This window comes from Macaca fascicularis, chromosome 10 (genome assembly GCF_037993035.2).
Source record: "Macaca fascicularis isolate 582-1 chromosome 10, T2T-MFA8v1.1".
In the NCBI taxonomy this organism is placed as follows: domain Eukaryota; kingdom Metazoa; phylum Chordata; class Mammalia; order Primates; family Cercopithecidae; genus Macaca; species Macaca fascicularis.
The window spans coordinates 36,397,199-36,424,711 of NC_088384.1; the positions used below are offsets into that span (position 1 = coordinate 36,397,199).

At 45.1% G+C, this 27,513-nt stretch overlaps 1 protein-coding gene across 1 annotated transcript in view; it reads left to right on the forward strand.

Moving 5' to 3' along the window:
- Positions 1-24,973, forward strand: part of LOC123567285 (uncharacterized) — an 84,173-nt gene extending 59,200 nt beyond the window's left edge. Inside the window, exons 11-13 of the mRNA XM_074003206.1 lie at positions 10,375-10,416; positions 13,926-14,007; positions 24,346-24,973. Coding sequence (XP_073859307.1) covers positions 10,375-10,416; positions 13,926-14,007; positions 24,346-24,415 — 194 coding nt within the window. The 3' untranslated portion in view covers positions 24,416-24,973. The remainder of the gene's footprint in view (positions 1-10,374; positions 10,417-13,925; positions 14,008-24,345) is intronic.
- Positions 24,974-27,513: the final 2,540 nt, after the last annotated feature.

Sequence of the window (27,513 nt, forward strand, 5' to 3'; positions counted from 1 at the left end):
GTTCGAGACCAACCTGGCCAACATGGTGAAACCCCATCTCTACTAAAAATGCAAAAATTAGCCCATGTGTGATGGTGCATGCCTGTGAGCCCAGCTACTCAGGAGACTGAGACAGAAGAATCGCCTGAATCCGGGAGGCAGAGGTTGCAGTGAGCCGAGATCATGCCATTGTACTCCAGCCTGGGCAGCAAGAGTGAAACTCTGTCTTGAAAAAAAAAAAAATTCAGAACTTCATCACAACAGCCACCATGCAATCCCCCAGCAGCCTTCTGTTCATGCAGCAGAGAGATTTCCATCCCCGCAGAATGCTCTTTCACATCTGCTGTAAGCCTGGCTGAGGGGCTGATTATTGAACTCCTCTAACTCAAAGCGTGCACCTTAAAGTGGGAATCTCAGGGCTGTGAGATTGGAGGTGAGACCTATAATGGGCCAGTGGAAGGAAAAAGTTGAAAGGTGGTTCCTTCAGTTCCTCTTTCTCACTTGAAGGCTGGCAAGTGTGAGTAATGCCTTTCTAGAGACCTCTGACTCCCCAAGCCCAGGGAGAGTCTGGCAACACTGAGGGAAGGGCAGAATGATGTCCAGTGTGGCCTCACCTGGAGTTGGAGTGTGGGTGAGTTGCTCTCTGGAATAACTTCTTGTGGAGTTTTTGTCTCTGAAGATTGGCCAATGGACACCGTCCATGAGGGCAGCTGTGATGAGGCAGACCTGCAGGTAGAGCATGATAGTCTAGGAGGATCTCTGGGAGCAGTTGGGTGACACCTGTTGCTTTGGAAATCAGGAAAGGGGCAATGAAGTCAGAACCAAAGCAAATATGTGTAGAAGTGTGACTTGTTCCTTTTGTATTTTAATAAGATAGAGACGAGGTCATTTGCCTCCATGGGCTTTGTGTGCTGTGTTTGTAACCATTTTTTTTTCTTGCTCTGGTGTTTAATGGTTACCAGAAGATCAGTTTTTCCTGTCTATGTCACAGCAAACATCAAAGCCTTGGTCTTTGACTTTTGAATGCAGAGTCTTATTAGGTCCAGGCACTGACTAAGATGCGAGATATCTGGTGAGACTCCCTCATGCTCACTACTTGAACATATTTGTTTCTCTGAGATGGTCTCAGAATCTTCAGTCCCACGCTCCATATGCCGCATCCAGCAAAGCTCCCTGAGGGACCCACAGTTTCCAACCACCAGGGCACTGACATTACCTCTGTGTTCTTTTAGGCCCCCCTGAGGACCACCTGAGTTTAAAATCTCTACCACCAAGTGAGGAAGACAATGGTGATGCCCAGGTTAGACTCCCTTTCTTTGCATTCTAAGGAAATGCTGCTTTCCTGATGTGAGAAACAAACTCACCCATTGAAACCCAAAGAATGGACTCAGAGGCCTGCAGAACAGAGAAAGTGAGAATTTTAATGATCATCTTGCAAGAGATAGAAATATATATATATTTATTTATGGTTGTCTTACTGCATTTTGTGGAAGCCCACAATGCATTGCCATCCTAGTCAGCTTAGGAGCTCTTCAAGTATTTGACTTATGACCTAAGTAGTTGGGCAGGCTGAGAAGAACAGACGAAGCAAGCTATTTTGCAGGCTAGTAAACTTTCAACTTAGACTATACTTCTTTGTTAAAGTGAGGACAACTAAGCGGGGTGGAAGGGGGACCCAACAAGCCGGCATTGCCCATCCAACCAGGAGCTTAGTATTTCTTCTGTCCTTTGCTGAGCTAAACAACTTCAAGGCACTTTGTCTTAAAAATGGACCACTGTATACACTATTTCCTTCACCTGATTTCTTTCCCTCTCAATTAATTTTGGTATAAGGATATGATGGGACACATTATGTGCAACATACACAATAGTCCTTCTTGGGGTGGAGTTCACTGGGAATGTCTTCCCATCTAATACATGACATGGTAGGATGTTTTTGAATGACAGCATCCATCATCAACTGTAATGCAGAGGCATTTTCCTCCACACAAGTTTTCCTCTTCGAATTAGGCATTGTGAGTTTACCAATCTAAATAAACTTCAAAGAAATTCTGTGAGAAAATCTCTTGTCTTTTCCATGCATGTCCTCTATGCTAGAGTGCTTTGTCTTTGACATGGACTCAACCACTGTTTCAAAAGTAGTTTTCTGAAGTCATCAACAGATGAACGGATCTGTGTAAGGGGGCAACAGAACTGATCTGATCCTCATAGCATCTTCTTTTGTCTCACTGCAGATTTTACCATCACCTGTCCTGGGTACGTATCTTGAACTAACTCATTTTCTGAGAAACAAATTTGCTGGCTTGAATATATTGAAACCTTAATCTGGATTCCTGTTAAAAAATGTTGGGGGTCTGGTGAGAGCAAATGATTTTGCAAGTGTATAAGTATGACCAGAGGGGCTGTAGAAATGTGTGTGAACCCAGAGGACCAACCAGGAGATTTTGTGTGAGCCAGTGAGTCTTCACTGGGAGTAGGAGAAGTGAGTGCACATCTCATTGACTTATCCTGATGTTGGTGGTTTTAAAGAGTGGATTCTGGAGAATCTCAGCAGGGAAGAGGAAGCCTTTCCAGGTAGGCAACAAGACTTCAGATGGGGTCTAATAAAACAGCATTTCCAAGAACCTTCATATTATACCTGCTGCTTGGGAGGCTTAGGGAGGGTATAGAAAGAGAAAAAGAAAAAGTAAATATAAGCCGCGTTTGTTATTTTCAGAGTTTAATGTCATCATGGTGAGGAGTACTATGTTCATGGGCTTTTGAGTATCCTGTATTTTCAATCACCTGTTCTTGGTTTATTATTTAAAGATGACTTTTCGGAGAATACCTGCTCTTTTCTGCCTGTGCCACTGCAAATTGTCACAGCCTTTGGTTTGGGACATAGTTCTGTCACAGGCAGTTACTTAATCCTGAATATAAAACTCTTCTGCGGTGTGCCCAGATGCATAGGAGAGATTGATCCACACCTTATGAACTTAGGTTTCATGGCAGGACATTCATTTGTCTATCCTTGCTGTTTACCTCTGGTATCAAGACATCTCCCTGGGCATGGAGGACAGAATGAAAATTCACTGTGGGCTCACTGAAAAGCTCCAGTGTCTTAGAAATGGAGGGAGAAACACAGCCTTGAGTACACTGTCAGAATTCCATTTCTTCATGTGAATGAGAATATGCAGTTTTACCATCATTTGTGGAAGTCGTTTTCCTTTCCCCATTGTGTATTCTTGGCACCTTTGTTGAAGATCAGCTGACTCTGTATGTATGCATTTAATTCTGTGCTCTTGATTCTATATCTGTGATACTTATGGGTGCCTCCCACAGTAGAAGCATGCTGTCTGAATTTTTCTGTTTTTTTTTTATTTTTATTTTTAGATTTCAATCTCATGAATGTGCATCTTCCAACACTATTCTTTTTCAATGTTGCCATGGCTATTTGAGGCCTTTTGAATCCTAATCCATGGCTAATTGAATCCTAATCTTAGGATTATCTTTTCCATTTCTGCACAGATGGCTGTTGCCAGTTTGGTAGCAGTTGTTGTTAGTCTATAGATCATGTGTGTAGTATTGTGTGTTAGTTAGGTTTAGTCTTCCTTTCCATGAATATGGGAAGACTTCCAACTTACTTGTACGTTCTTTACTTTCTAGAATCTTTATGTTGACAGCTGATTATTTAGATTTAATGTGACTGATATGAATTTGTGATTTCTTTTTTTGTTTTTGAGACAGAGTCTCACTCTGTCACCATACAGGTGTGCAATGATATGATCTCTGCTCACTGCCACCTCCACCTCCCGGGTTCAAGTGATTCTCCTGCCTTATCCTCCTGAGTAGCTGGGTCTACAGATGCATGCCACCACATCCAGCTAATTTTTGTATTTTTAATAGAGATGTGATTTTACCTTGTTGGCCGGGATGGTCTTGATCCACCCACCTTGGCCTCCCAAAGTGCTAGGATTACAAGTATGAGCCACCGTGCCTGGCCAAATCTGTATCTTTTGCCAATATTTTGTCTGTCTGAATGATTATGCATCAAATAAAAAATATTATGTATGCTAGTTAACCAAAAATCACCCCCACACTCAGGGACATTTTTTCATGAATTTGCTCATTTTCTATTGGTATACATTTCCTCATTTCAGTAGCTCATGTATATTTGAACCTGGAAACTTATCCTCATGGCAGAAAGTTTTCAGAGTCATGTCTCTCAGCTTCACTGGTGTAGGTTGCGCAAGCTGTGTGAGCTTGGCCTGTTTGAATGAAGCCTGATCTTTAGGGAATCTCCTGAGGGAGAGCGACACAGAGCTGCTGAAGCCCTTGATCACAGGAACCCAAAAAATTGTGTGCACACACCATGGTTCCAGAAGAAGACTTACAAAGAGGACATCATGACTATTTTTCATTTTATCATTTTAATACTTAGTTTTTTAAATGACCTCTATGAAAAAGAAATTGTGATCTGTCTGGTGCAGTGACTCATGCCTGTAATCCCAGCACTTTGGGAGGCTGTGGTGGGCAGATTATGAGGTCAGGAGATGGAGACCATCCTGGCTAACATGGTGAAATCCCATCTCTACTGAAAATACAAAAAAAGTTAGCCAGGTGTGATGACGGGTGCCTGTAGTCCCAGCTACTCCAGAGTCTGAAGTAGGAGAATGGTGTGAACCCAGGAGGTGGAGCTTGCAGTGAGCCAATATCGTGCCACAGAACTCCAGCCTGGATGACACAGTGAGACTCTGTTTCAGAAACAAACAAACTAACAAATGAACAAACAAATGAACAAAAATGTGTGATCAGTAGAACAGAGTAATTTGGGTAAAATTGAATCCTTTTCACCAATAAATTAAGTAATTAATCCTTTAAAACAGATGCTAGATGTAGTACCAGCATAATTGGGTGCTAATGTACTTACACAGTCTTGAATACGTTAGGAAAATGCTGTTTGTTTCGTAGAGTTTCAAAACATTTGAGACGGAGGAAGGCACTCTTCCATTGACCCTTAGTGTGTGCTTTATTTCCATTTTGGGTTGACTGTTTTGTGTTGCTGCATGATGTCTTTAGTACAAGGCCAAGGCCTCCATGTCTCATGTCTTTCCTGATCCCCTCCTTTGCCATCCCTCTTCCACTCAGGGGAATAGCCCAGCATCAACTCAGTCCATGCTTGTTAATCAACCACCTCCATTCACCACATCCAGAAAAGCTCCCTGAGTGACTCACAGTCACCAACCATCGGTGCACTGATCTTTCTTGTGTCCTTCCAGCTTTTTCTATGGACAACCTGAGTTTAGTATGCCTACCACCTAGTGAAGATGATGACTGGGGTGATGATGATGATGGTGATGATGATGTCCAGGTAAGAACACCTTTCTTTGTATTGTAAGGAAATGTTGGTTTTCTGATGTGAGAAACAAACTCACCAGTCCAAACCCAAAGAATGGACTCAGGGAGCTGAAAAACAGCAAGAGTGAGATTTTCTTTCCTTTTTTTTTTTTTTTTGTTTTTTTCTTTTTGAGACAGAGTCTCGCTCAGTTGGCCAGGCCGGAGTGCAGTGGTGCTATCTCAGCTCCATCTCCTGGGCTCAATGAATTCTCCTGCCACAACCTCCCGAGTAGCTGGGATTACACGCATGTGTCCCCATGCCCAGCTAATTTTTGTATTGTTAGTGGAGATGGTGTTTCAGCATGTTGGCCAGACTGGTCTCGAACTCCGGACCTCAGGTAATCTGCCCACCTCAGCTTCCCAAAGTGTTGGGATTACAGGTGTGAGCCACTCCACCTGGCAGAAAGTGAGACTTTTAATGACAGTGTTGCAAGATCCGGTGTCTGATGGGCAGACACACCCAGCACACTTTCCACAAGCAATTTATCACCTAGTGTGCAGGTCCCTCCCCTGGTTCCTCATAGGCTGAGAACTGTGGGGTCACAATCTTCCCAGGTGTTGCCTATTGATTTTTGGGGAGAGACTTTAGGTATTTTTGTAGGGTTGTCTTACTGCATTTTGTTGCAGCCCACAATGCATTGCTATCCTAGTCAGCTCAGGGGGACTTCAAGTATTTGGCTTATGACCTAAGTAGCTGGGCAGGCTGAGAAGAACAGACAAAACGAGCTATTTTCCAGGCTAGTAAACTTTCATCTTATACTAATCTTCTTTGGTTGAAGTGAGGGCAACTAAATGGGGAGGAGAGGGTCCAATGAGCAGGTATTGCCCATCCAATCAGGAGCCTGGCATATCCTATTTCCTCTGTCCTTTGCTGACCTAAACCGGTTCAAGGCACTTTGTGTTAAAAATGGACCACTGTATACATTATTTCCTTCATCTGATTTCTTTCCTTCTCAATTCATTTTGATATAATAATATGACAAGGCACATTATGTACGACACACACTATTCTCTTTGTGAGGATGGAGTTCAGTGTCAGTTTCCTTTCATCTAATACATGACACACTAGGATGTTTTTGAAGGACAGCATCCATCACCAACTGTAATGCAGAGACGTTTTCCTCCACACCAGTTTTTCTCCTTGGATTAGGCATTGTGCATTTACCAACCTAAACCAACGTCAAGGATAAATTTTGTGGGAAAAGCTCTTGTCTTTTCCATGAGTGTCCTCTATTCTAGAATGTTTGGCCTTTGACTTTGACTCACCACTGTTTCACAGGTAGTTTTCTGAAGGCATCAAGAGACTCACAGATCTGTGTAAGGGGTGCAGCAGAATTGATCTGATCCTCATGGCATCTTCTTTTGTCTCGTTGCAGATTTTACCATCACTTGTCCTGGGTACGTACCTTGAACTAACTCACTTTCTGAGAAACAAACTTGCTGGCTTTAATATATAGAAACCTTAATCTGGGTTCCTGTTAAAAAGTATTGGGGATCTGGTGAGAGCAAATGATTTTGCAAGTGTATAGGTATGACCAGAGGGGCTGTAGAAATGTGTGTGAACCCAGAGGACCAACCAGTGGATTTTTTGTGAGCTGGTGTGTCTTCACCTGGAGGAGGAGAAGTGAGTGCACCTCTCCCTGACTTATCCTGATGTTGGTCGTTCTAAAGAGTGGATTCTGGAGAATCTCAGCAGGGAAGAGGATACCTTTCTAGGTAGGTAAGAAGATTTCACGTGTAGTCTAATAACACAGCATTTCCAGGAGCCTTCATGTTATACCTGCTGGTTGGGAGTCTGAGGGAGGGTGTAGAAAGAAAAAAAGAAAAAGTAATCGTAAGTGAAGTTTGTTCTTTTGAGTTGATGAGATTTTGAGTATCCTGTGTTTTTGATCACCTCTTCTTATTTATTATTTAAAGATGATCTTTCTAGAACACCTGCTCTTTCCTGCCTCTGCCACTGCAAAATCTCAAAGCCTTTAGTTTAGGACAGAGTTCTATCAGAGGCAGTTACTTAATGCTGGAGACAAAATTCTTCTGTGGTGTGCCCAGAGGCATAGGAGAGATTGATCCTCACCTTATGAACTGTTAGGTTTCCTGGCAGCACACTCATTTGTCTGTTTTTCCCTGCTTACCTCTGGTATCAAGAGCTCTTCCTCGGCGTGGAGGACAGAATGAAAATTCAATCTGGGCTCAGTGCAAAAGCTCCAGTGTCTTGGAAATGGAGGAAGAAGCACAACCTTGAGCACACTGTCAGCATTCTATTTCTTCATTTGAATGAGAATGTGCAGTTTTACCGTCATTTTTTGAAGAGGCTTTCCTTTCCCCCCATTGTGTATTTTTGACACCTTTGTTGAAGATCAATTTACTGTATATGTGTGCATTTAATTCAGGGCTCTCTATATCTGTGAAACTTATGAGTGCCCCTACGCTAGAAGCATACTTTCTGTATTTCTGTATTTGTGTGTGTGTGTGTGTGTGTGTGTGTATTTCAATCTCATGAACCTGCATCCTCTAACTCTATTTTTTTAACGTCATCATGGTTACATAAGGCACATAAAATTCGTTAAAATTGTAGTATTATCTTTTCCATTTCTGCACAGATGGCTGTTACCAGTTTGATAGTAATTGTTGTGAGTCTGTAGATCATGTCTGTATTATTGTTAGTCAGGTTTAGTCTTCCTATCCATGAATACAGGATGCCTTTCCACTTATTTGTACCTTCCTTATTTGCTAGGATCTTCATGTTGACAGCTGATAAGTTAGATTTAACATGACTGATAAAAATTTTTGATTTCCTATACCAATATTTTGTATGTCTGAATGAATAGGCATCATATATATATATATATATATAGAGAGAGAGAGAGAGAGAGAGAGAGAGATAGAAAGAGAGAGAGAGAGACAGGAGGAGAGAGAGAGAGAGAGAGATGGAGGTTCACTTTTCTTGCCCAGGCTGGAGTGCAATGGCATGATCTCGGCTCACTGTAACGTCTGCCTCCCAGGTTCAAGCAATTCTCCTGCCTGAGACTCCTGAGTAGCTGAGATTTCAGGCGCTCACCACCATGCCTGGCTAACTTTTTGTATTTTTAGTAGAAATGGGGTTTCACCATTTTGGCCAGGCTGGTCATGACCTCCTGACCTCAGGTCATCCACCTGCCTCAACCTCCCAAAGTGCTGGGATTACAGGTGTGAGCCAGAGTACTCGGCCAAAAAAATAATTTTTAAGTAAACTAGTTAACCAAAAATCACCCCCATACTCATGTACATTTTTTCATGAATTTGTTCATTTCTATTGGTATACATTTCCTCATTTCAGTAGATAATGTGTATTTGAACTTTTAAACTTATCTTCATGGCAGAAAGTGGTCAAAGTCACGTCTCTCAGCTTCACTGGTGTAGGTAGAGCTGGCTGTGTGAGCTTGGCCTGTTTGAATGAAGCTTGATTTTTAGGGAATCTCCCCAGGGAGAGTCACACAGGAGGTGCTGAAGCCCCTGATGACAGGGCCCCAAAAGGGTGTGTAGAAGTCGTTCCAGAAGACTTACAAAGAGGAAATCATGACTATTTTTAGTTGTAGCATTTTAATATTGAAATTTTAAATGATCTCTATGAAAAAGAATGTGTGATTAATAGAATAGAGTAATTTGGGAAAATTGAGTCTATTTCACCCCAAAAATAGGCTTTTAATCAAGTAATAAATCCTTTAAAACAGATGCTAAATGTAGTATCAGCATGATTAGATTCTAGTGTACTGACACGGTCTTGAATACACTAAGAAACGGCTGTTTGTTTAGTAGAGTTTCAAAACATTTGGGAGGCAGGAAGGCACTCTTCCATTGACCCTCAGTGTGCATTTCAGTTCCATTTTGAGTTGATTGTTTTGTGTTGCTGCCCGATGCCTCTAGTATGAAGCCAAGGTCTCCATATCTCATGCCTTTCCAGCTCCCCTCCTCTGCCATCCATCTTCCACTCAGGGGAGTAGCCCAGTATCAACTCAGTCCATTCTTGTATATCAACCACCTCCATACACCACATGCAGCAAAGCTCCCTGAGTGACTCACAGTCACCAACCACCGGTGCACTGATCTTTCCTCTGTGTCCTTCCAGCTCGTCCTGAGGATGGCCTGTTTTTAAGATGCTCACCACAATGCGAAGATGAAGATGATGATGATGATGATGGTGATGTTGATTGTGATGATGATGATGATGATGATGATGATGTCCAGGTAAGATCCCCCTCTTTGTCTTCTACATCAATGTTGCTTTCCTGATTCTTTACTTCTCAATTAATTTTGATTTGAAAACCTGGCAATGTACATTATGTACACTGTACACTATTGTCTTTGTGGGGCTGGAATTCAGTGAGCGTGTCTTCCCAACTGATACATGCTATGCTGCTTTTAAATGACAGTATCCTATATCAACTGGAATACTGAGGCATTTTCCACAATACCAGTTTTCCTCCTTGGATGAAGCATTGTGCGTTTGCATATCAAATTAAATTTAAAGGTAAATTCTGTGAATAGAGGTCTTGTTTTTCTATAGCTATCCTCTGTGCTAGTCTTTGGGGATTTTGACCTATGGCTCAATCACTGTACTGCCTTCTGGTTTTTTATCATTGTCAAGAGAATAACAGAGCTGTGTGAAGTGCACAGCAGAATCTGATTCTCATAATGTTTTCTTTTATATAATTGCAGATAAGAGCTTGGAAAGGAAACGGCATGTACCATGAAATAACTCACTTCTCGAGGGAATAACTTGCTGGCTTCATTGTATAGAAACCTGATTCTTGATTCCTGCTGGGAAAGAGACTTGGGATTCTCGTGAAAGTGATTTTGCCAGTATAGAACTCTGGCCCAAGAAGCTGTAGGAAGGTTTGTCAATCCAGAAGAAAGATTAGGGGATCAAGTAGGAAGCAGCCTGGGGTGGGAGAAAAGCCCATCATTCAGCTTCAGCTAACGTAGGAGGAGTTGGTGAGTCACACTCTCTAATGACTTATCCTGGTGTTTTTCTTTCTAAAGACTTGACGCTGGAGAGCATTAGTGATAAGGAGACTCATCCAGGTAGGGAACTACGTGCCAGGAAAATCCCAATGGGAAAAGGTTCCCAGGAGCCTCCAGGTTATCCCTGCTGATCGTGAGGAGGGGCTGAAGGAGGGGGTATGAAATCAGAAGGAAAATGTAAATGTGTGTGAGGTCTGGCTTGTTGTTTTCAGTTTCTTGGCATCATGGTCAGAACTGTCTGTATGGGCTATGAGGGTGCTGCGTTCATGAGAGATTCTCTTTGCAGTCCACCTGCTCTTTTCTTCCTGTGGAACATCAGAGCCTTTGGTTTAGATTAGTCAACACTCCTTGGGATTGGTCACAAGGGGTGTAGGCTTAAGCACTGGGTGTCATCTGTGATGAAGGGAATCTGGGGGACACAGCTCTCTCACAGGCATTTCCTAGAACCTAGAGACACAGTTCTTCTGCTGTGTGCCACGGGGAAATCAAGAATCACCCTCTGAACTTTCAGGACTTGTTAGTGCACATTCGTGTTTCTGTCCTCACTGTGCGCTCCTGGTTTAAAGGGATCTCCCGGGGTGGATGGTGGGGTGAATATTCACTCTAGGCTCATTGGTAAAACTCCAGGCTCCTTTGAAGGGAGGAGGAAGGTTTGACCTTGAGCACATTTCCAGCCTCCATTTCCAACCCAGTCACAGATTCTGAGCTGAGGCTTCTTTCTCCCCAGTTCTCTAATTTTGGGGGAAGCCAAGAGTTCCCACAAAAGATAGTATCACACTATTTCCTGTCTTCAAAAATTTGGCTTTGGTTTTGTTCTGTAAGTTGACATTCATCACTCAAGTTCTAGACTTTTTGTTTGTTTGTTTCTTTTTTTTTCTTTTTTTGAGTATTTGGATTGCTGTTCTTGCCTTGGTTTGCTAAACATAATAAGCCCCAGGTCTATCCATGCTGCTTAGGACATGATTGTGTGTTCTTCTTATGGCTGTGTAGTATTTTGTGATGTGTATGCACCATATTAAAAAAAAAAAAAAAAACAAAAACTCAAATCCACTGTTGCTGGTCAGCTAGGATGCTTCCACATCTTTGTTCTTGTGAATGGCATGGCCATGAATGCGGGACAGCATGTGTCTTTTTGATAGAAGGATTTATTGTCTTTTAGGTAGATACCAAGTGTCGTGGAATTGATGGGTCTGATGGTAGTTGTGTTTTAAGTTTTTTGAGAATCTCTCAACTGGTTTCCACAGTGTGAACTAGTTTTCACATTGACCAAGAGTGTAGCAGCGTTCCCTTTCCTTTGCTGCCTCACCAGCATGTTGTTTTGACTTTGGAAAATTACCCATAGTGACCAACGTGAGATGATATCTTATTGTGTTTGGGAGTTGCATTGCACTGAGGGTGTGCATTTTTTCATGTTGGTTGATCACTTGAACGTCTTCTTTTTTTTTTTTTTTGAGACAGTATCTCACTTTGTTGCCCAGACTGGAGTGCAGTGGTGCAATCTTGGCTCACTGCAACCTCTGCCTCCTGGGTTCAAGTGATTCTCCTGCCTCAGCCTCCTGAGTAGCTGGGATTACAGACAACTGTCACCACGCCCACCTAATTTTTGTATGTAGATAAGGGGTTTCACCATGTTGGCCCGGCTGGTCTCAAACTCCTGACCTCAGGTGATCCACCCACCTCAGCCTCCCAAAGTCCTGGGTTTACAGGTGTGAGCCACCGTGCCTGAGTAGCAGTGATTGTTTTTGTAAGGTAAAGTCAATAACAAAAACTAGAGTTTTTGACTTCTGTTGTTGGAAGTGGTTTTTTTTCTATTTTTCTCTTTTGTCTGTTGTTTGCTTTTATATCCTGTGAGCTTAGATTCAGGTTTTCCTCAACTTAAGCTCACTCTGTGTTTTCCTGCAGCAGTTTTATGCTTTTAGGTCTTGTGTTTAGGGTTTAATGTATTTCGAGTTTGTGTTTGTGTATTGTATAACATCAATGTCTTATTTCATTCTTTTGTATGTGGCTATCCAATCTTTTCAGACTGCTCAATTGAACAGACTGCTGACTCCTCATCTCATCCTTTTTCCCCTTGGGGACACAGTCCCACTCATGCTGTCACCCAGACTGGAGTGCAGTGTTGAGATCTCAGCTCTCTGCCACCTCCGCCTCCTTGCTTCGAGTGATTCTCCTGCCTCATCTTCCCAAGTGGCTGGGATTGCTGCTGTGCACCACCACACCTGACTAATATCTTTTGTATTTTTACTAGAGATAGGATTTCACCATTTTGGCGAAGCTGGTCTGAAACTCCTGACCTCAAGAGGTCCACCCAACTCGGTCTCTGAAACTGCTGGAAGTACTGGTGTGAGCCACAGCACATGGCCTCATTGCATCTTCTAGGCATTCTTTGAAAAAGAATGTGTTGACTGCAGGTGTGTATTTAGATTCTCTTAAGTCCCTAGGTTGATGGATTCATTTTTATGCCACTACTGTAGTCTTTGGATGAGGGGAGGTGTTACATGTAATTTGAAATTGGGGAGTGTGTGGCCTCCAGTTGAGTGTGTATTCCCTAGAATTGCTTTGCATATTCAGGTTCCTTGGGTCTTCAGTGGATCCATGTGAACATTTAGCCGTGTATTGTTCACATTTCATAAAACGTTTGTTTTACACTTCATGTCCAGAATTAGGGGTGCATTGGGACATTGTGATACTTGTTTGTATACCTTGAGTATGGATAAAATCAGGGAGTTTCCCATGCTTGTGACCACGTGTAAGTTTGATATCTTCGATGTGTGAACATTCAGTATCCTCCTTGGTAGCTACTTTGAAAACGGCATAACCATATTGTTAAGTATCATCGCCCTGCTTTGGAGTGGAATACCGGAATGTATTCCTCTCCTGTAACTCTCTGTGTACCTATTGCCAGTCCTTGAGGTCCTGTCCTCCACCTAGTCTGTGGTGACCACTACTGTATTTTCACCTTCAGTGAGTTAAAGTTTTCAGCTCCCACATGAGTGAGAACATGCGGGCTTGGTCTTTGTCTGCCTTTCTGATGTGATTGAACAGAATATCTGCAGGTGCAGCCATGTTGCTGGAAATGATAGGATTCCATGAATTTTGATGGCATAAAAGTATTCCATCCTGTCTGTGTACCAGAGATTCTTCATCCCTTCATCTGTGGTTAGACAGGTAGGCTGATTTCTTTTCTTGGCTTTTGAGCATAGGGCTGAATGCCACCTGGGATGACAGATAATGTCTTCCATGTCCTGATCATGTCCTCTGTGTATATACCTAGGAATAGAATTGCTGGAGAAAATGGTAGTTGTAGTTTTAGGATTTCAAGGAACATCCAAGTGGTTTCTTTAGTGTGCATACTAGTTTACCATTTCCCGCCACATGTGGAGACAAGTGCCTCCTCCGGAAATCCACACCTTGATTGGATTGTGTTTTCATATGTTTCAACTTTTTTCTGGTAGCATCTGTTGCATATAGAGTGAGATGGAATCTTGAGTGTGTTTTTTATTTTTGTGTGTGTGTGATAAGTGGTACTTGCTATGTTATTGTGAATTTGTTTTTAATTTGTTGTGTAGGACTGGGCAGAGGACCTGAAGACATGAGGTTGATGCACAGGTCAAAGAGAAGATTCTCACCATCGCTGATGCACACAAAAGTGTAAGTGAAAATCACACTCAGATTTCATCTCACTCCAGTTAGAATGAATACTAGCAACATTTGATGGCAGTTTTGTTTGCAGTGTGTGTGTGTGTGTGTGTGTGTGGGTATATATATTCACCCACACACACACAACCCAAGGGTGCAAGGGACATTTTGACATATGGTATGTGTAGTATCATGATCAAATCATCATATCTGGCATCTCTGTGACCTTTCATCATTATTATTTCTCTGTGGAGAGAATATTCAGAACCGTAATTTCCAGCTGATTTTGAAAAAATTTTCTAGATTCTGTTGACCCTAGTCACCTAGTCACCCTGCTGTGCAATAGAACACCAGAACAGATTCATTGTGTCTCAGTGTCACTCTGTACCTGTTACCAATATCTAAGTGTGGTTTTGATTTACATTTTGCTGTGGTTAGAGATGTTTGCCAAGTTATCATGAACTTGTTTCAATTTGATGTGTAAGACTGGGCAAAGAATCTGAAGACCTGAGAAGGATGCACAGGTAAAAGATTCTGAATCAACATTACTGATCCTCACAAGAAGTCAATCAAAACCACACTCAGATATCATCTCACTCCGGTGAGAATGAGCGTTACCAAAATGGGACGGCAGTTTCATTGCCGTAGAGTAGGTGTGTATAACCAGCGGGTGCAAGGGAAAATTTGATCTGTGTAAAGGTAGCATCATAATGAAGTTTCAGAGTCTGGCACCTCCGCGAGCTCCAGAGTTATGATTTCTCTGTGGAGAGAACATTCACAACTGACCTTTGTAGGTGTTTTGAAAATTTTGGTTTTCTGTTCTTGCCTTTTGTTCATAATGGCCTATGGCTCTGTCCAGGTTTCTGGTAAGAGCATGTATGTGTGTTTTATGACTGTGTAGTGTTCCGTGGTGTGTATGTACCACATTTCCTTTCTCTTATCCACTGCTGATGGGCACCAAGGCTGATTCATGTCTTTACGATTGTGAGTAGTACTGCCGTGAACATAGGAGTGCATGTGAGTTTTGGATGGAAGGATTTTCCTTTGTATAGATCCTTAGGAGTGGGGTTGCAGCGTTGGGTGGTAGTTCTCTTTTAGGTTCTTTGAGAAATGTCCACACTGCTCCCCATGGGATCTGAACTAGTTTGCATTTCCCCCAACAGTGGACCTGCATTTCTTTGCTCATCTGCCCCAGCAGCCTCTATTGTTGTGGACTGTGTGTCATAATTGCCATTCTGACCAGTGTAGATCTTATCTCAGTATGTTTCTGATTTGCATTTCTCTGATGATCAGTGAGATTGAACATGTTTTCATGCTCGTTATTTACTGGTACACCTCCTTTTAAGTGTTCATGTTCCTTGCCATTTTATAACTTGTTGTTGTTGTTGTTTTTTCTGATTTTATTTGTTTAAGGTCTTTATGGTAAATCGTAGCTATTAGACGTTTTTCAGATGTGTAGTTGGGGAATGTTTTCCCTCATTCTATAGGCTGTGTGCTGACTCTGTGGTTGTTTCTTGTTCTGTGCAGCAGCTCTTTTGTGTTTTAGGTCCCACTTATCAGTAATTGTTTTTGTTGCCATTGCTTTTCGGGACTTGACATATAAATGCTTTGCCAAAGCCTCTGTCAAGAAGGGTATTTGCTAGATTCTCATATAGGATTTTTTTTAATAGTTTCAGGTATTGGATTTTATGTATTTACATATTTATTTACAGACCAAGTCTCACTCTCTCATACAGGCTGGAATGCAATGGAGTGATCTCGGCTCACTGCACCTTCCAGCTTCTGGGTTCAAGTGATTCTTCTGCCTCATTCTCCTGAGTAGCTGGGAGTACAGGCACGTGCCACCACCCCCAGCTAACTTTTGGTTTTTTCTTAGACATCGGCTTCACCATGTCGGCCAGGGTGGTCTCAAACTCCAGGACCTGAAGTCATCCACCTGCTTCGACCTCCCAGTGTGCTTGGATTCCAGGAATGAGCCACTGTGTCCAGCCCAGCGTTTTACTTTTCAATCTTTGATTCCTTTTGAGTTGCTTTCTGTACATGGTGAGACATAGGGGCCCAGTGTTATTTCTTCTACATCTAGCTAGGTCACTTATCTCAGCACCACTTGTTGATAGGGAGTCCTTTCTCCATTGCTTATTTTTGTTGATTTTTTTTCAAATATCGATGGTTTCATGTGTGCAGGTTTATATCTGGGTCTTCTAATGTGTTCCACTGTTCTGTGGAACCGGGTCTCCAGCTTTTCAGTGAAAATGCCAATCCATTACCATGTCTGTCAGTGTTTTCTTGGAGTGTTTCCTTTGGTTTAATGTTTTAAAATACCTTTAGCAGCCTACATGTATGGATTTCTTTTCTAAAATAATGCACACCCTATGTTTTCTTGTAGGAGTTTTGTGGTTTCAGAATTGAGTTTTAGGTCTTTAATGTATTTTGCATTGATTTTTGTGTTGCGTGACATAAGGGTCCTATTTCAGTGTTTTCTATGTGAATATTCAGTTTGCTCAAAATCATCTATTGAACAGGCTCTTTTTTTCCAAATGCATCTTTTTGGTGTTCTTTTGAAAAACGTGTTCACTATATGTAAATTGGGGTTGAATATTTGGTTTACTCATTCTGTCCACTTTCTTAGTTTATGCCAATAAAAGATTGTTTGGATAATTATAAAAGTTTGCGTTTTTCATTCATGGTTTTAACTTCTAAGTTTGTATTTTGTGACATAATTTCTATGTTTATTATAGACTAAAGGGTACAAATGCAGATTAGTTACTGCCTTTGGTATATTCCATGACACTGAGACTTGGGGTCCAAGCAACCTTATCATGCAGGCAGTGGGTGTACCCACCAGGTAGGTCTTCGGCACATACCTCATGCCTTCATCCTTTTTCATCGGATAGTCACCAGTGTCTGTTGTTTTCACTTTTACGGTAGGGTGTATTCAATGTTAGCTCCACCTTATAAGTGAGAACATGTGGTATTTGGTGTTCTGTTTTTTCCTTATTTCTCTTTAGATAATGGCCTCCAGCTCCTTTCATGTTGCTGCCAAGGACATGATTTCCTTCTCTCTTTTTTTTTTTATTGGCTGCCTAGTTTTTTGTGGTATATATGTACCACATTTTCCTTTTCTGATCCACTGTTGACGGGTACCTAGGCTGATTTCACGTGTTTGCCATTGTAAATACTGCTGCCATGACCATTTGTGTGCATGTGTGTTTTGGAGAGAAGGATTTCTTTTCCTCTGTGTATACCCCAGTGGTGGGATTGCTGGGTCAGATGGTAGTTCTAGTTCAAGTTCTTTGAGCAATCTCTCCAAAGTGCTTTCCATGGTGTCTGAACTACTTTGAATTTTCACCAAAAGTGGACCAGTGTCCTGTTTCTCTGCTGCCTCGTCAGTGTCTTTTTTTTTTAACTACGTGATCCCCATTCTGACCAGCGTGAGATATATCTCATTGTGCTTTTGATTTATATTTCTCTGATAATTAGGTTGAGCATATTTTCAATTTGTTGGTTGCTCATCATCATCTTTTGAGAAGTCTGTGTTTATATCCATTGCCTATTAATTATGAGGGTGGTTTTGCTAATTGATTTGTGTAAGGTCTTTAAGGTAGATTCTGGATATTAGAACTTGGTCTGGTGCATAGTTTGGGAACATTTTCTCTCATCTTGTATGTCGTCTGTCTACTCTGTGGGTAATTTCTTGTGTTGTGTGGTGGCTCTTTAGTGTATTAGGTCCCACATGTCGATTATTGCTGTTGTTGCACTGTCATGTGGGGTGTTAGGCATATAAATGCTTTGTCAAAGCAGATGTCCAGAAGGGTATTTCCTAGGGACTCTTGTAGGATTTTTGTACTTTGAGGTCTTCCATTTACATCTTTCATTCATCTGAGTGAACTTTGATACATCGTAAGAAGTAGATGCCTAGTGTTACTTATTCTTCTGCATATGGTTCGCCATTTATCCCAAGACTTTTGAAAAGGGAGTTCTTTCCCCATTACTCATCATTGTGTATTTCATGCAGCATCAGGTGGTATGAAGTGTGTGGGATTACAGGTTCTCTGTTCTCTTCCACTCATCCATGTGGAAGCAGGTCTCCAGAGTTTGAGTGCAATTTCACATCAGGGAGTGTCATGCATCCAATGTAGTTTGGATTTCTCAGAATTTCTTCGGAAATGCAGGGCATTTCCTGGTCTCACATGAACTTCAGCATTGTTTATTTCTATGTCCTTACAACCAATTAGCTCTCTAGTAAAGTTATACAATTAAAGAGTAGAGTGGGACATTTTAATCCATGCATATGTACCTTGTGTAATGATGAAAGCGAGTGATTGACTGACTATCTCTGTTACCTTGTGTAGTTATTATTTATTAGTTCTCTGTGGTTGCAATATTCAGAATCCCTTTTTTCAGCCTTTTTTGGAAAATATGGTAGCATACAGTTAACTCTAGACATCCTGCTGTGGAGTAGAACAGCTGAATTTATTCCTGTCATCTGAGTGTAACATGGCATCCATTTCCCAGTTCCTGTGTTGCCCCCCCAACCCCCAGGCTCTCTTCACTACTGTGGAATGTTCTACTAGGAGATAAAGTCATTTAGAGACAAAGTTGATCTCATTCTCACAGGCATGGAATCATGCCGTGTTTATTTCTCTCTTCCTGGCTCATTTCATGGAAGATCATGTCCTCCAGGTTTCTGTACATTGTTGCAGATGACATGGTTTCATGAATTTCTATGGCCGAGGAGGATTCCATTGTGTACCGCAGTTTCTTTATCCCTTTATCTGTGCATGAACAGGTAGGTTGATTGGATACCTTCGCTATTGTGCATAGTGCTACAATTGCCATAAGAAGGCCGATATCTCTTCAACATAACAGATTTCATGCGCTTTCTGTGTGTAACCAGTGGTGGTATTCCTAGGTGAATGGGTAGTTGTAAAATGTTTAAGGCACCTTCAACTGTTTTCCTTCGTGTGTATAGTAATGTACATTCCCACCAATAGTGTATAAAATCTCTTTTTCTGCACTTCTACATTGGCCACTGCCTGCGAATGTATGGTTTTTTTGTTGTTTTTTTTTTTTTTGGTAAGTTTCATCCTAATTAGAGTGAGAGGTATCTGAGTGTGGTTTGCACTTGGACATGTGTGTGATGATTAGTGAAGCTGAGCAGCTTCTCTTTGACCTGTCAGTCAATTTCATGATTACTTTTCAGATGTGCCTGTTGAGGTTCTTTGCCCAGTTTTAGCTTGGGTATTAGATTTTGTTCATTTTCCCAGAGTAGTGTTACTTTCTCATACAGGTTAGATTGCAACCCCTTTCACAGATATGTTTCTGCTGAACTTTCTTTCAATGCGTAGGATGCCTTCTTTTTTTATTATTATTATTACACTTTATGTTCTAGGGTACATGTGCACAACGTGCAGGTTTGTTACATATGCATACATGTGCCACGTTGATGTGCTGTACCCATTAACTCATCATTTACGTTAGGTATATCTCCTATTCTATCCCTCCCCCAACCCCCGGACCCACCACAGGCCCCAGTGTGTGATGTTCCCCTTCCTGTGTCCAAGTGTTCTCACTGTTCAATTCCCACCTATGAGTGAGAACATGCGGTGTTTGGTTTTCTGTTCTTGCAATAGTTTGCTGAGAATGATGGTTTCCAGCTTCATCCATGTCCCTACAAAGGACATGAACTCATCAGGATGCCTTCTTTAATGGTTCATTGTTTCTCTTTCCCATGCAGAAGCTCTCAAATGATGTATAGTCCCCTGTGTTTGTATTTATATTTGTTAGCAGTGATTTTTGTGTCCCATCCGAAAAGAATAAAAAATAAGAAAGAAAAAGTAATGCCAAATCAATTGCATGGCCTAAGGTTTGCTGCCATAGATAATTTTTGCTTTTGTTTTCTTTCTTTTTTGCAAACTGCATGCATAGACACAAGTTTTGCTGAAATAAACTCCCACTTTTCTTATAGGAGCTTTGTGGCTCCAGGATGGGATTGAAGTGTTTATTTTGTGTTGATTTGGGGGTATCATATTTCAGACCCTGAAATGTTGATTTCTTTGACTTGTTTTTGTCTGATATACCACAATGGGGCTTGTATTCAAATTAAGCTGTGGGACATCCTTTAGATACTGGGTTCAAACAATTCTCTCCTTCCTTGATGTTCCCTTAGGGGAGAGGTGTCAGAAAGTCTGGGAAGATCCATAGTGGGAAAAGTTTATCTGTATTTCCTGGTGACTCATGGCCAGCTCCCTTGTGCACAGGACTTCTGGAGAAGGCCAGCCCTACCACTGGCATAAATACCTCCCATCTCCAGCCCTTCAGTAAATATTTGAGTGATTCATTAAATATTTACACCTTGAAAAAGTAGAGTAACCCAGTGGAACTTGAATTTAACTAGAATTTAGGTTTGAGAGTAACTGGTCAGTAGAACAAGTGACATAGATTGGGTGACATACTGTGGTTTTTCAGTGTTTTTTTGTTTGTTTGTTTTATTTTTTGTTTTCCTTAAACAGAGTTAGCAATAATTAATTTGAATAAAGAAGGAAAATGTTAAACAGTTGGCAGGTGTAACGCGAACGCTATTCCATGACTTGTTCAGCCATAGCCTCAATTTGACATGCTAGACGATGAATCCTAAAGACTGATATACGGTTACTGCACTGGAGTTACTGTTCTCATTCCAACAACTATAGAACATTCTGAATAGTGTTTTAAACTTTTATTTTAACAAAAGTTAAGAAAAAAAACCGTTACTTATACACTAAAGAAAATAAACATAAAATGGTTTCCCGCCTGACATGCAAAAGTCCCATGACCTGATCCTGGCCAGCAGAAGCAGCTGGTATTGAGGAGCAGGGTCAAGATATAGCTGAGCTGCCAGCCACCTAGATGTGGTTTCCTGGTGTCTCCGGTCTGGGTGAAGGATGATGCAGAGCCGGTGTTCTGGCCAGCATCCCAATAGGGCCCCAGCCACTGCAGGATGTTTCCAGCCTACTGGGATTCGGGCTCCAGCTGACAGGACAGCTTGTAGCTGCAGGATGGAGAGGCAGCTGTGAGGCCACCATGAGCCACACATCGGGCCCCTTCTCATTGCCTGCCCAGCAGGAATCCTGGGTCCCCAGCAGTCCCCATGCAACAGGGCTTGATGCTGGCAGTGGAGTCATGGCCATAGGCTCTCTGCAGCTGTCCACAGGAGAGCCTCCTCTAGGCCAGGTGGGGTGGCTGACACCTGTACTGTCAGTACTTTGGGAGGCTGAGGTGGGTGGATTGCTTGAGGCCAGGAGTTTGAGACCAGCCTGGACATCATCGTGAAACCCCACCTGTACCAGAACAACAACAGGAGAACAACCGCACACGGTGGTGGATAGCAGTAGTGCCAGCTGCTTGGGAGGCTGAGGAAGGGCTTGAGCCCAGGAGGCAGATGTTGCAGTGAGCAGAGATGGTGACAGTGCAGTGCAGCCTGGGCGACAGAGCCAGACCACGTTAAGAAAAAATGGAGAGCCTTCTCCCACCCTCTGCCCATGTGCCAGGCCCTCACCTCTCCTTTTCACTGAGCTGCTCCATTCTTGAGAAACAAGTGACAAATTTGTCCAGAGGCCGAAGCCTGTAATTCATGGCAGCCACTTGGAGCAGCTGCATTTCTTGCAGAACTCGGACCTCCTAGAGACAGAGGACAGGATGCTGACAGGGCCTGGGTGGAAGACACTGAGGGGACCTTTGGCAGGCAGGGAGAAGGGGCTGGTCCCTGGGGCCATTCTGTGAAGGGGCCCCATGCAGCCCCCAGCCTGTTCTCAGAGTTGGATGTGAACAGCCCCTCCTGCAGGAACTGGTCTTTGATTCCAGTGCCTTTCCCACTCTCTCCACTGGGATAGGTCTCCTCCTCCTCCTGTGTGTGTCAAACCCTCCCAGTAAACCTAAGATGTAGAGGATGGAGCCAGGGAGTGTCCTGCCCAGGGTGGACTGTGACGTCCACATCCCCAACCTCATCCAACGAGAATGCCCCAGCTGTTCACCTTCCTCCTCTTGTTGCTGTTGCCCTGGAAGTCAGATAGAGCCCATCAGAAAGGTCCCTGGCCCACAACAGCACCCCCCCATCCCTTCCCATGCTGCACTACTGCCAGGGCCACCAGGGTCAGGGGATGTGCACATGACAGAACATGAACCTGCCTCAGGCTCCGGGCTCTAGGGCAGAGGGCAAGGGATCTGAGGCTCAGGGACCTTCTGCCCCAACCCTCTGAGATGACATACAGAGAAACTGAGGTCTCTCGTAGAAAGAAAGTGCTCAGTGACCCTGGAATTGCCTGCCCTTGGAAAGGCTCAATTTCACCCTCCTATTATGGGACTACCCTAGGGAGAGGCTGAGTCCAGCTCAGCCCACAGCTCAGCATCGTTGCAGTCAGGTAGCTCTGCAGCTTCACCACTCAGGGATAGGGACTGGTGACTGCCATGGAGCCTCTGTCAGTCAGAGGTAATGAGATGGGCCTGGCACCCCCTCCCACAGGAGCAGCTGTGAGACTCTCAGGAGAGGAGGTTTTCCAAGGGCTGAGATCTAAGGGCTCCATCCAGGCCCCTCTCCTCCCAAGCCTCAGGATCCTGGTTCCCAAGCAGCCTGCCCCAGGCTCACTCACATCCAGATCATCCGGGATGGCCGAATCCAACCTGTGTAACTCAGTCAGAAAATCCCCCAGGAAGGGGACCACGCCCTGTACCATGGAGGGGTGGGGAGGTGGGAGGGGTAGTGGTGATGAGTATTGACCCTGAGGTGCCTGCCCAAGGCCCTGTCCCATGAAATCCCATCAGCCCCTGTCTCCCAGAACCCCCCTCCCCAGGTCTCCCAGTTGTAGCAGCCAAAGACCCTCAGCTACCTTTCCCTATTCTCTGCGTCCTCTATTCCAGCTGACCTCCAAGTCTGGCAGTCACTCCTAGTTACCTCTATGGTGGGATTTTAACAAGTCACAAGGGCCTGTGGTCCCAGCCTTACCCTTCCCCACATCCACTCTGAGTTCTGCTTTCCCAGACCCTTGCTCTGGTCTTTCCAATGGAGGTTTTCCAGGCCCAGTGGCCATAGGAGGACAGGGCTGGGGAGGAAGCCCCCGCTGTCTTGATACGGAGGTCTCCAGCTGGTGGGGAAAAGAGCCCTGTCCTCTGATCCCCTGCGGTCCCTCCATGCCACAGTCTCACTCACCTTATTCTGCCTCCGCAGCCTCATCTGGGCTCTCTGGGGGTTCCTCTCCTGGGTGGCCACCTTAAAGCTCCCCGCCTGCCAGGTGTCAGGGACAGGGACAGTGAGGCTGTCTTCCCTTCCCCCAGTTATACCCCAGCCACCCCACACTTGGAACCCCAGGGACTGGCGTGAGTCACCTGGCACAGTGTTCATACCACTGGCCAGCTCCACACTCCCTGTGTGTGTCACCCAATCATACAGCCAGGCCTCCCTGAGACCGTTTCCTCTTCTGTAAAGAGCCATGAAAACCACAGCTACCTCACAGGGCCTCCTGAGTACTGTTTCCTGTAGCTGTTGTCATTGTTCTCCCCCTCATCCCTCTGAGGAAGAACCATTCAGGAGCACCCTCCAATTGCTTTCTCTTCTCGAACCTGATTTCCACCCTGTGAGGCCCGCACTACAGGCTCAGCATCCCTTCATTTTCCAGATAAAGAAACAGAGACCAAGAGTGGGCAGTGACTCCCCAGGGCCCCAAAAGAGAGGGCACCTCCTCCCCTACTGGAGGCTCTGTCTCGGCTGCCTTCACCCCACATCCCAGCACCACCACCCATCAGGGTCTTGTTCTCTGGAGTCTCTGAGTGTCTAGGACTCCAGCCTTGCAGAGTCGTGATGGGAAAGGGACAGGGCATTTTAGGAGACCTGGTTAAATGGCACCTGCGTATCTGAGCCCCACCGGAGTCTCTGCCACACAAACTGGGTTTGCGCCATGCCAAATCCACGATTTGGCCTCGTCAGTGATTCCCCAGGGGAGTTCCATGCACAGAACTCTCTCTTCCTCCACTCAGGATGTGGCCTCCTGAGGCGACATCTCTGACGGATATGGCAGGGTTTTCCAGAATCCTGGGTGGGGTGGCATGTTGCCTTCTCATTTGCATGGAGTTTCTGAGATCTGGTTAGGGAGGATCCCCTAGGAATGCATGGATCCCCCAGATACTTGTCATGAGCCTTTGTCACTGCTAAGTGTTGAGAATCCTGTGACACGACCATTTTCAGATGTCTGTAAAGGGCAGAGCGGGGAGTCCCAGCGAGCACATACATGTGTCCTGAGTTTGCCCATTGGTACCCATAGCTGGGCAGTCTACTGGACTCCCTGGCACATGAGCTTCCTCTGTTGTTGTTTCCCCCAGTGTGGGCTGCAGTCCCTGCCCATGGAGGTGCGCTGCAGACAGATGCAGCAGCAGAGGCCTGGCTTCCTGAGGAATTGCTGCCAGTTTGAGGAAGGAAGAAAGTCCCACCTACAATGACCACCCACCAGCCTGGAGGAAGCTCCATGCCAGCATCATTGACCAGCATGGGAGCCAGAGCGCTGCTAATGCTGCAGCTCATCACCCCCACTCAGAAGCCCAGCAGCCATTGCCACATCCCATTTCCAGGACCTCCTGTCCCCGTGCCCCCACGCGCCCATGGACCCACACACCTTTCCTCCTGTTTGCCCAAAGTAGGCCTGGAGGGAATTTTTCAAGTGCACTTTTTGTAGGTAAGTCAAAACATTACAAAATAACCACTGCACACCAGGTCCAATGCCCTTCCAAACTCACTCTTTTCTCTGACCCTTAAACACTTGTGCCGCATCTCACAGACTCCACTGTACCTTGATCAGCAGGTCCCTCTTCACTGCAGTGTCCTTTTTGCAGAGTTCTTTTAGATATTTTTTGCTCTTGCTATGGACAGAGGAAAGAAAAAAGGGTAAATTTGGGAATCACGGGGGAGATTTGTGAGTTCCAATCCCTTTTGTTTGAAAACTCAATGAATCTCATCGTCCTGCATGAGAGTTTCCAGTGGGGTCATCTGATGACAAGGGCTCCAGAGGACCAGGGTGTGACTGTCATGCTCCTCCCCTGGCCCATCTCCACTTCACATGAGCCCCTGCGTGTTCACAGTTAGCTTCCAGCTGGACACAGTTCCACTGCTGGGTACAAACACCTGAAAGCCTCCAATTGGCTCCAGTCTGTTCCTGATGGTTAAAAAACCTTCCTCCTGAGTTAGAAATCCTTGCCTAGGAGTCCAGGGCAGCTTAGTGACCACACCCACTAGCCCATCCCTACCTCCACCGTCCCTGTTCTCCAAGAACCTTTCAGAGTCGTTGAGGGCATATGGGGAGACCTATGGGTCCCTAGGTCAACTCTGGTGCTACCGTGGAGGGAGCTCCTCACCTGGACACTCCTGCCCACGTCTTGTGTAGCCGATGTATTGGGTTGCTGCGCAGAGCAGAGACGATGGCGTGCACTGAGGAGAAGTTGTTGAGGCGTAGGCACTCCTGGAGAGGGAAGAGTGAGCTGTGAGGTCCAGAGTTGGAGTCCGACCCACTTCAGCCTCAGCCCCCTCTGCTGAGATCTCCCTTCCTGAATGAAGCAGAGGCCCAGGGAGCCTCAGGAGGGTACACCTGGGGCTGAGTGAATGTCACTCATCTAGGAAGATTTCAGTTCAACCCAAGGAAGATCCCAGGTCAGAAGTGAGCAGCCACTACTGGGCCATGGGGGTCAAGGTCAGGGAAGCTCTGGGAAGAAGGGCTTAGGGGATGTGCAGGGCTCAGGCTAGAGATACAGATGCCAATCCTGAAAGCCGATGGCAGAGAAGAGGCAGTTCCCCATTTTGAGAGAGGGAATCCCAAGGCCCAACCATGGCTTACCCTGGCCACCTTGATCCAGTGCTCCACCACCCTGGCCCTGTCCTGGGCCCTCATGCTGTGGTCCCCGAGGCAGGAGGTGGTGACACAGTTGGTGAGCCTGTTGAAGTGTGCAATGGTGGCACAAACTGTGGGTGCCACGTGCTCACTCCCCTTCTGATGTCGTTGGCCCCAGATGGAGCCCATGCATTCGTAGAGTTCCACCTTCTTGAACAGCTCCTTTCGGGGAGGAGGAGAGTGTCACGGACACAGCACAGCCCAGCTCAGAGTCACCCACAGTCCCAGGCAGGAAGTGAGCTCACAGTCATCCACAGTCTCTGGCATGAACAGAGCTGGAGCTCAGAAAACTTTAAAATATATTCCAAACCTGTGGGAGTCCCTGCATTTGGTTTTCTGCCCACCGAGGGCCTTGAATGCATCATGGCGCAGAACCCAACAAGGGTGGAAAGTGAGAGTGACGTTTTCTTCCAGGCCATTCTCACTCCAAGAACTAGAAGGTGGCTCAGGCCTGCCCATCCTGAGGCCTCTACTTCCTCCCATCCCAATCAGCCCTCTACTCTTTCTCTCCATACCGGTGCAGTTTCCTTGCAGCAACTGCAACCTTGGGCTCTGTTTGGGTGTCTGCCATAGAATCTAATATGCATGAGATACCTAATAAGTGCTGAGGGTAGTGAGGCTCCTGAGCAGCTGGGTGAGTGACCCATGGCCCTGCCTGCCCCTCACTGATCACCTGCCCTGTCCTGCTTTCTGTCCATCCCCTGTCATTCAGTCTGCACAGTCACTCTGTGCAGCTGGCACGGGTGATTTCCCATCTCTGCTGTCCACATGCAGACAAGGAAGGCTTGTGGGTGAGGAAACTCATCCAGATCCCATGGTTGGTAAGAAGTGGGGCTGAAACTGGACCCAGGGCATTGGCTGCTCTTCAGGGAGAGGCTGGTCTGAGACAGCTGGTGCCAGACGCACAGCCTGCAAAGCCCAGCTGCTCACCGCATCTATGAGGGTCAGCTGCTCTGCCAGCAGCCTGGGAGGGAAGGTGGTGATGTCAGGCCGCTCCTCAGTGTGTTGGCTCTTGACAGTCCCGGGACAGGGACAGGGTGACTCTGGGGCTGACTGTGGCTCCAGCACTGTTCCTGGAGGGGGTCCTTCCCCTGGTGCTGGTGCTGGTGTTGAATGTCGATATCCTTGTGCATCCAGGGCTACAGGTGACTCTGGCTCCAGAGCAGGCGGCAGTTCCGCCAGCAGTGGTGGCGCTGGCTCCAGGGCCAGCATTGTTAATGCGTGTTGCCCAGGAGGTGGAGCAGGATCTGGAAAAGGAGAAAAGGTCACCATTCCAGTCACTCCTCACTGGGATTTCCAAGTATAGAAATGACTGGATGGAAATTAAGGGAATTGTACCCCGAAAACACCAGCCCTGGAAAGTCTTCTCACCATCTGGCTTGGCCTCCTTGGGCTCCGGAAGCACCAACTGGCCTAGGACAATTCCCTGATGGTCCTCCAAGCCCAGTCCAGGCCAGGTGAAGGTCCTGAAGGCCAGCTTTATCCAGAAAGATGACCGTTGCAGGGCCTGGCAGCAAACTGAAGTGTTTTCAGGGGGCCAGGTGAACAAAATGGAGCCGGTGGTGCTGGTGATGGAGTGGACAGCTGAGTCAGAGGCCTGGCCTTCTCCCAC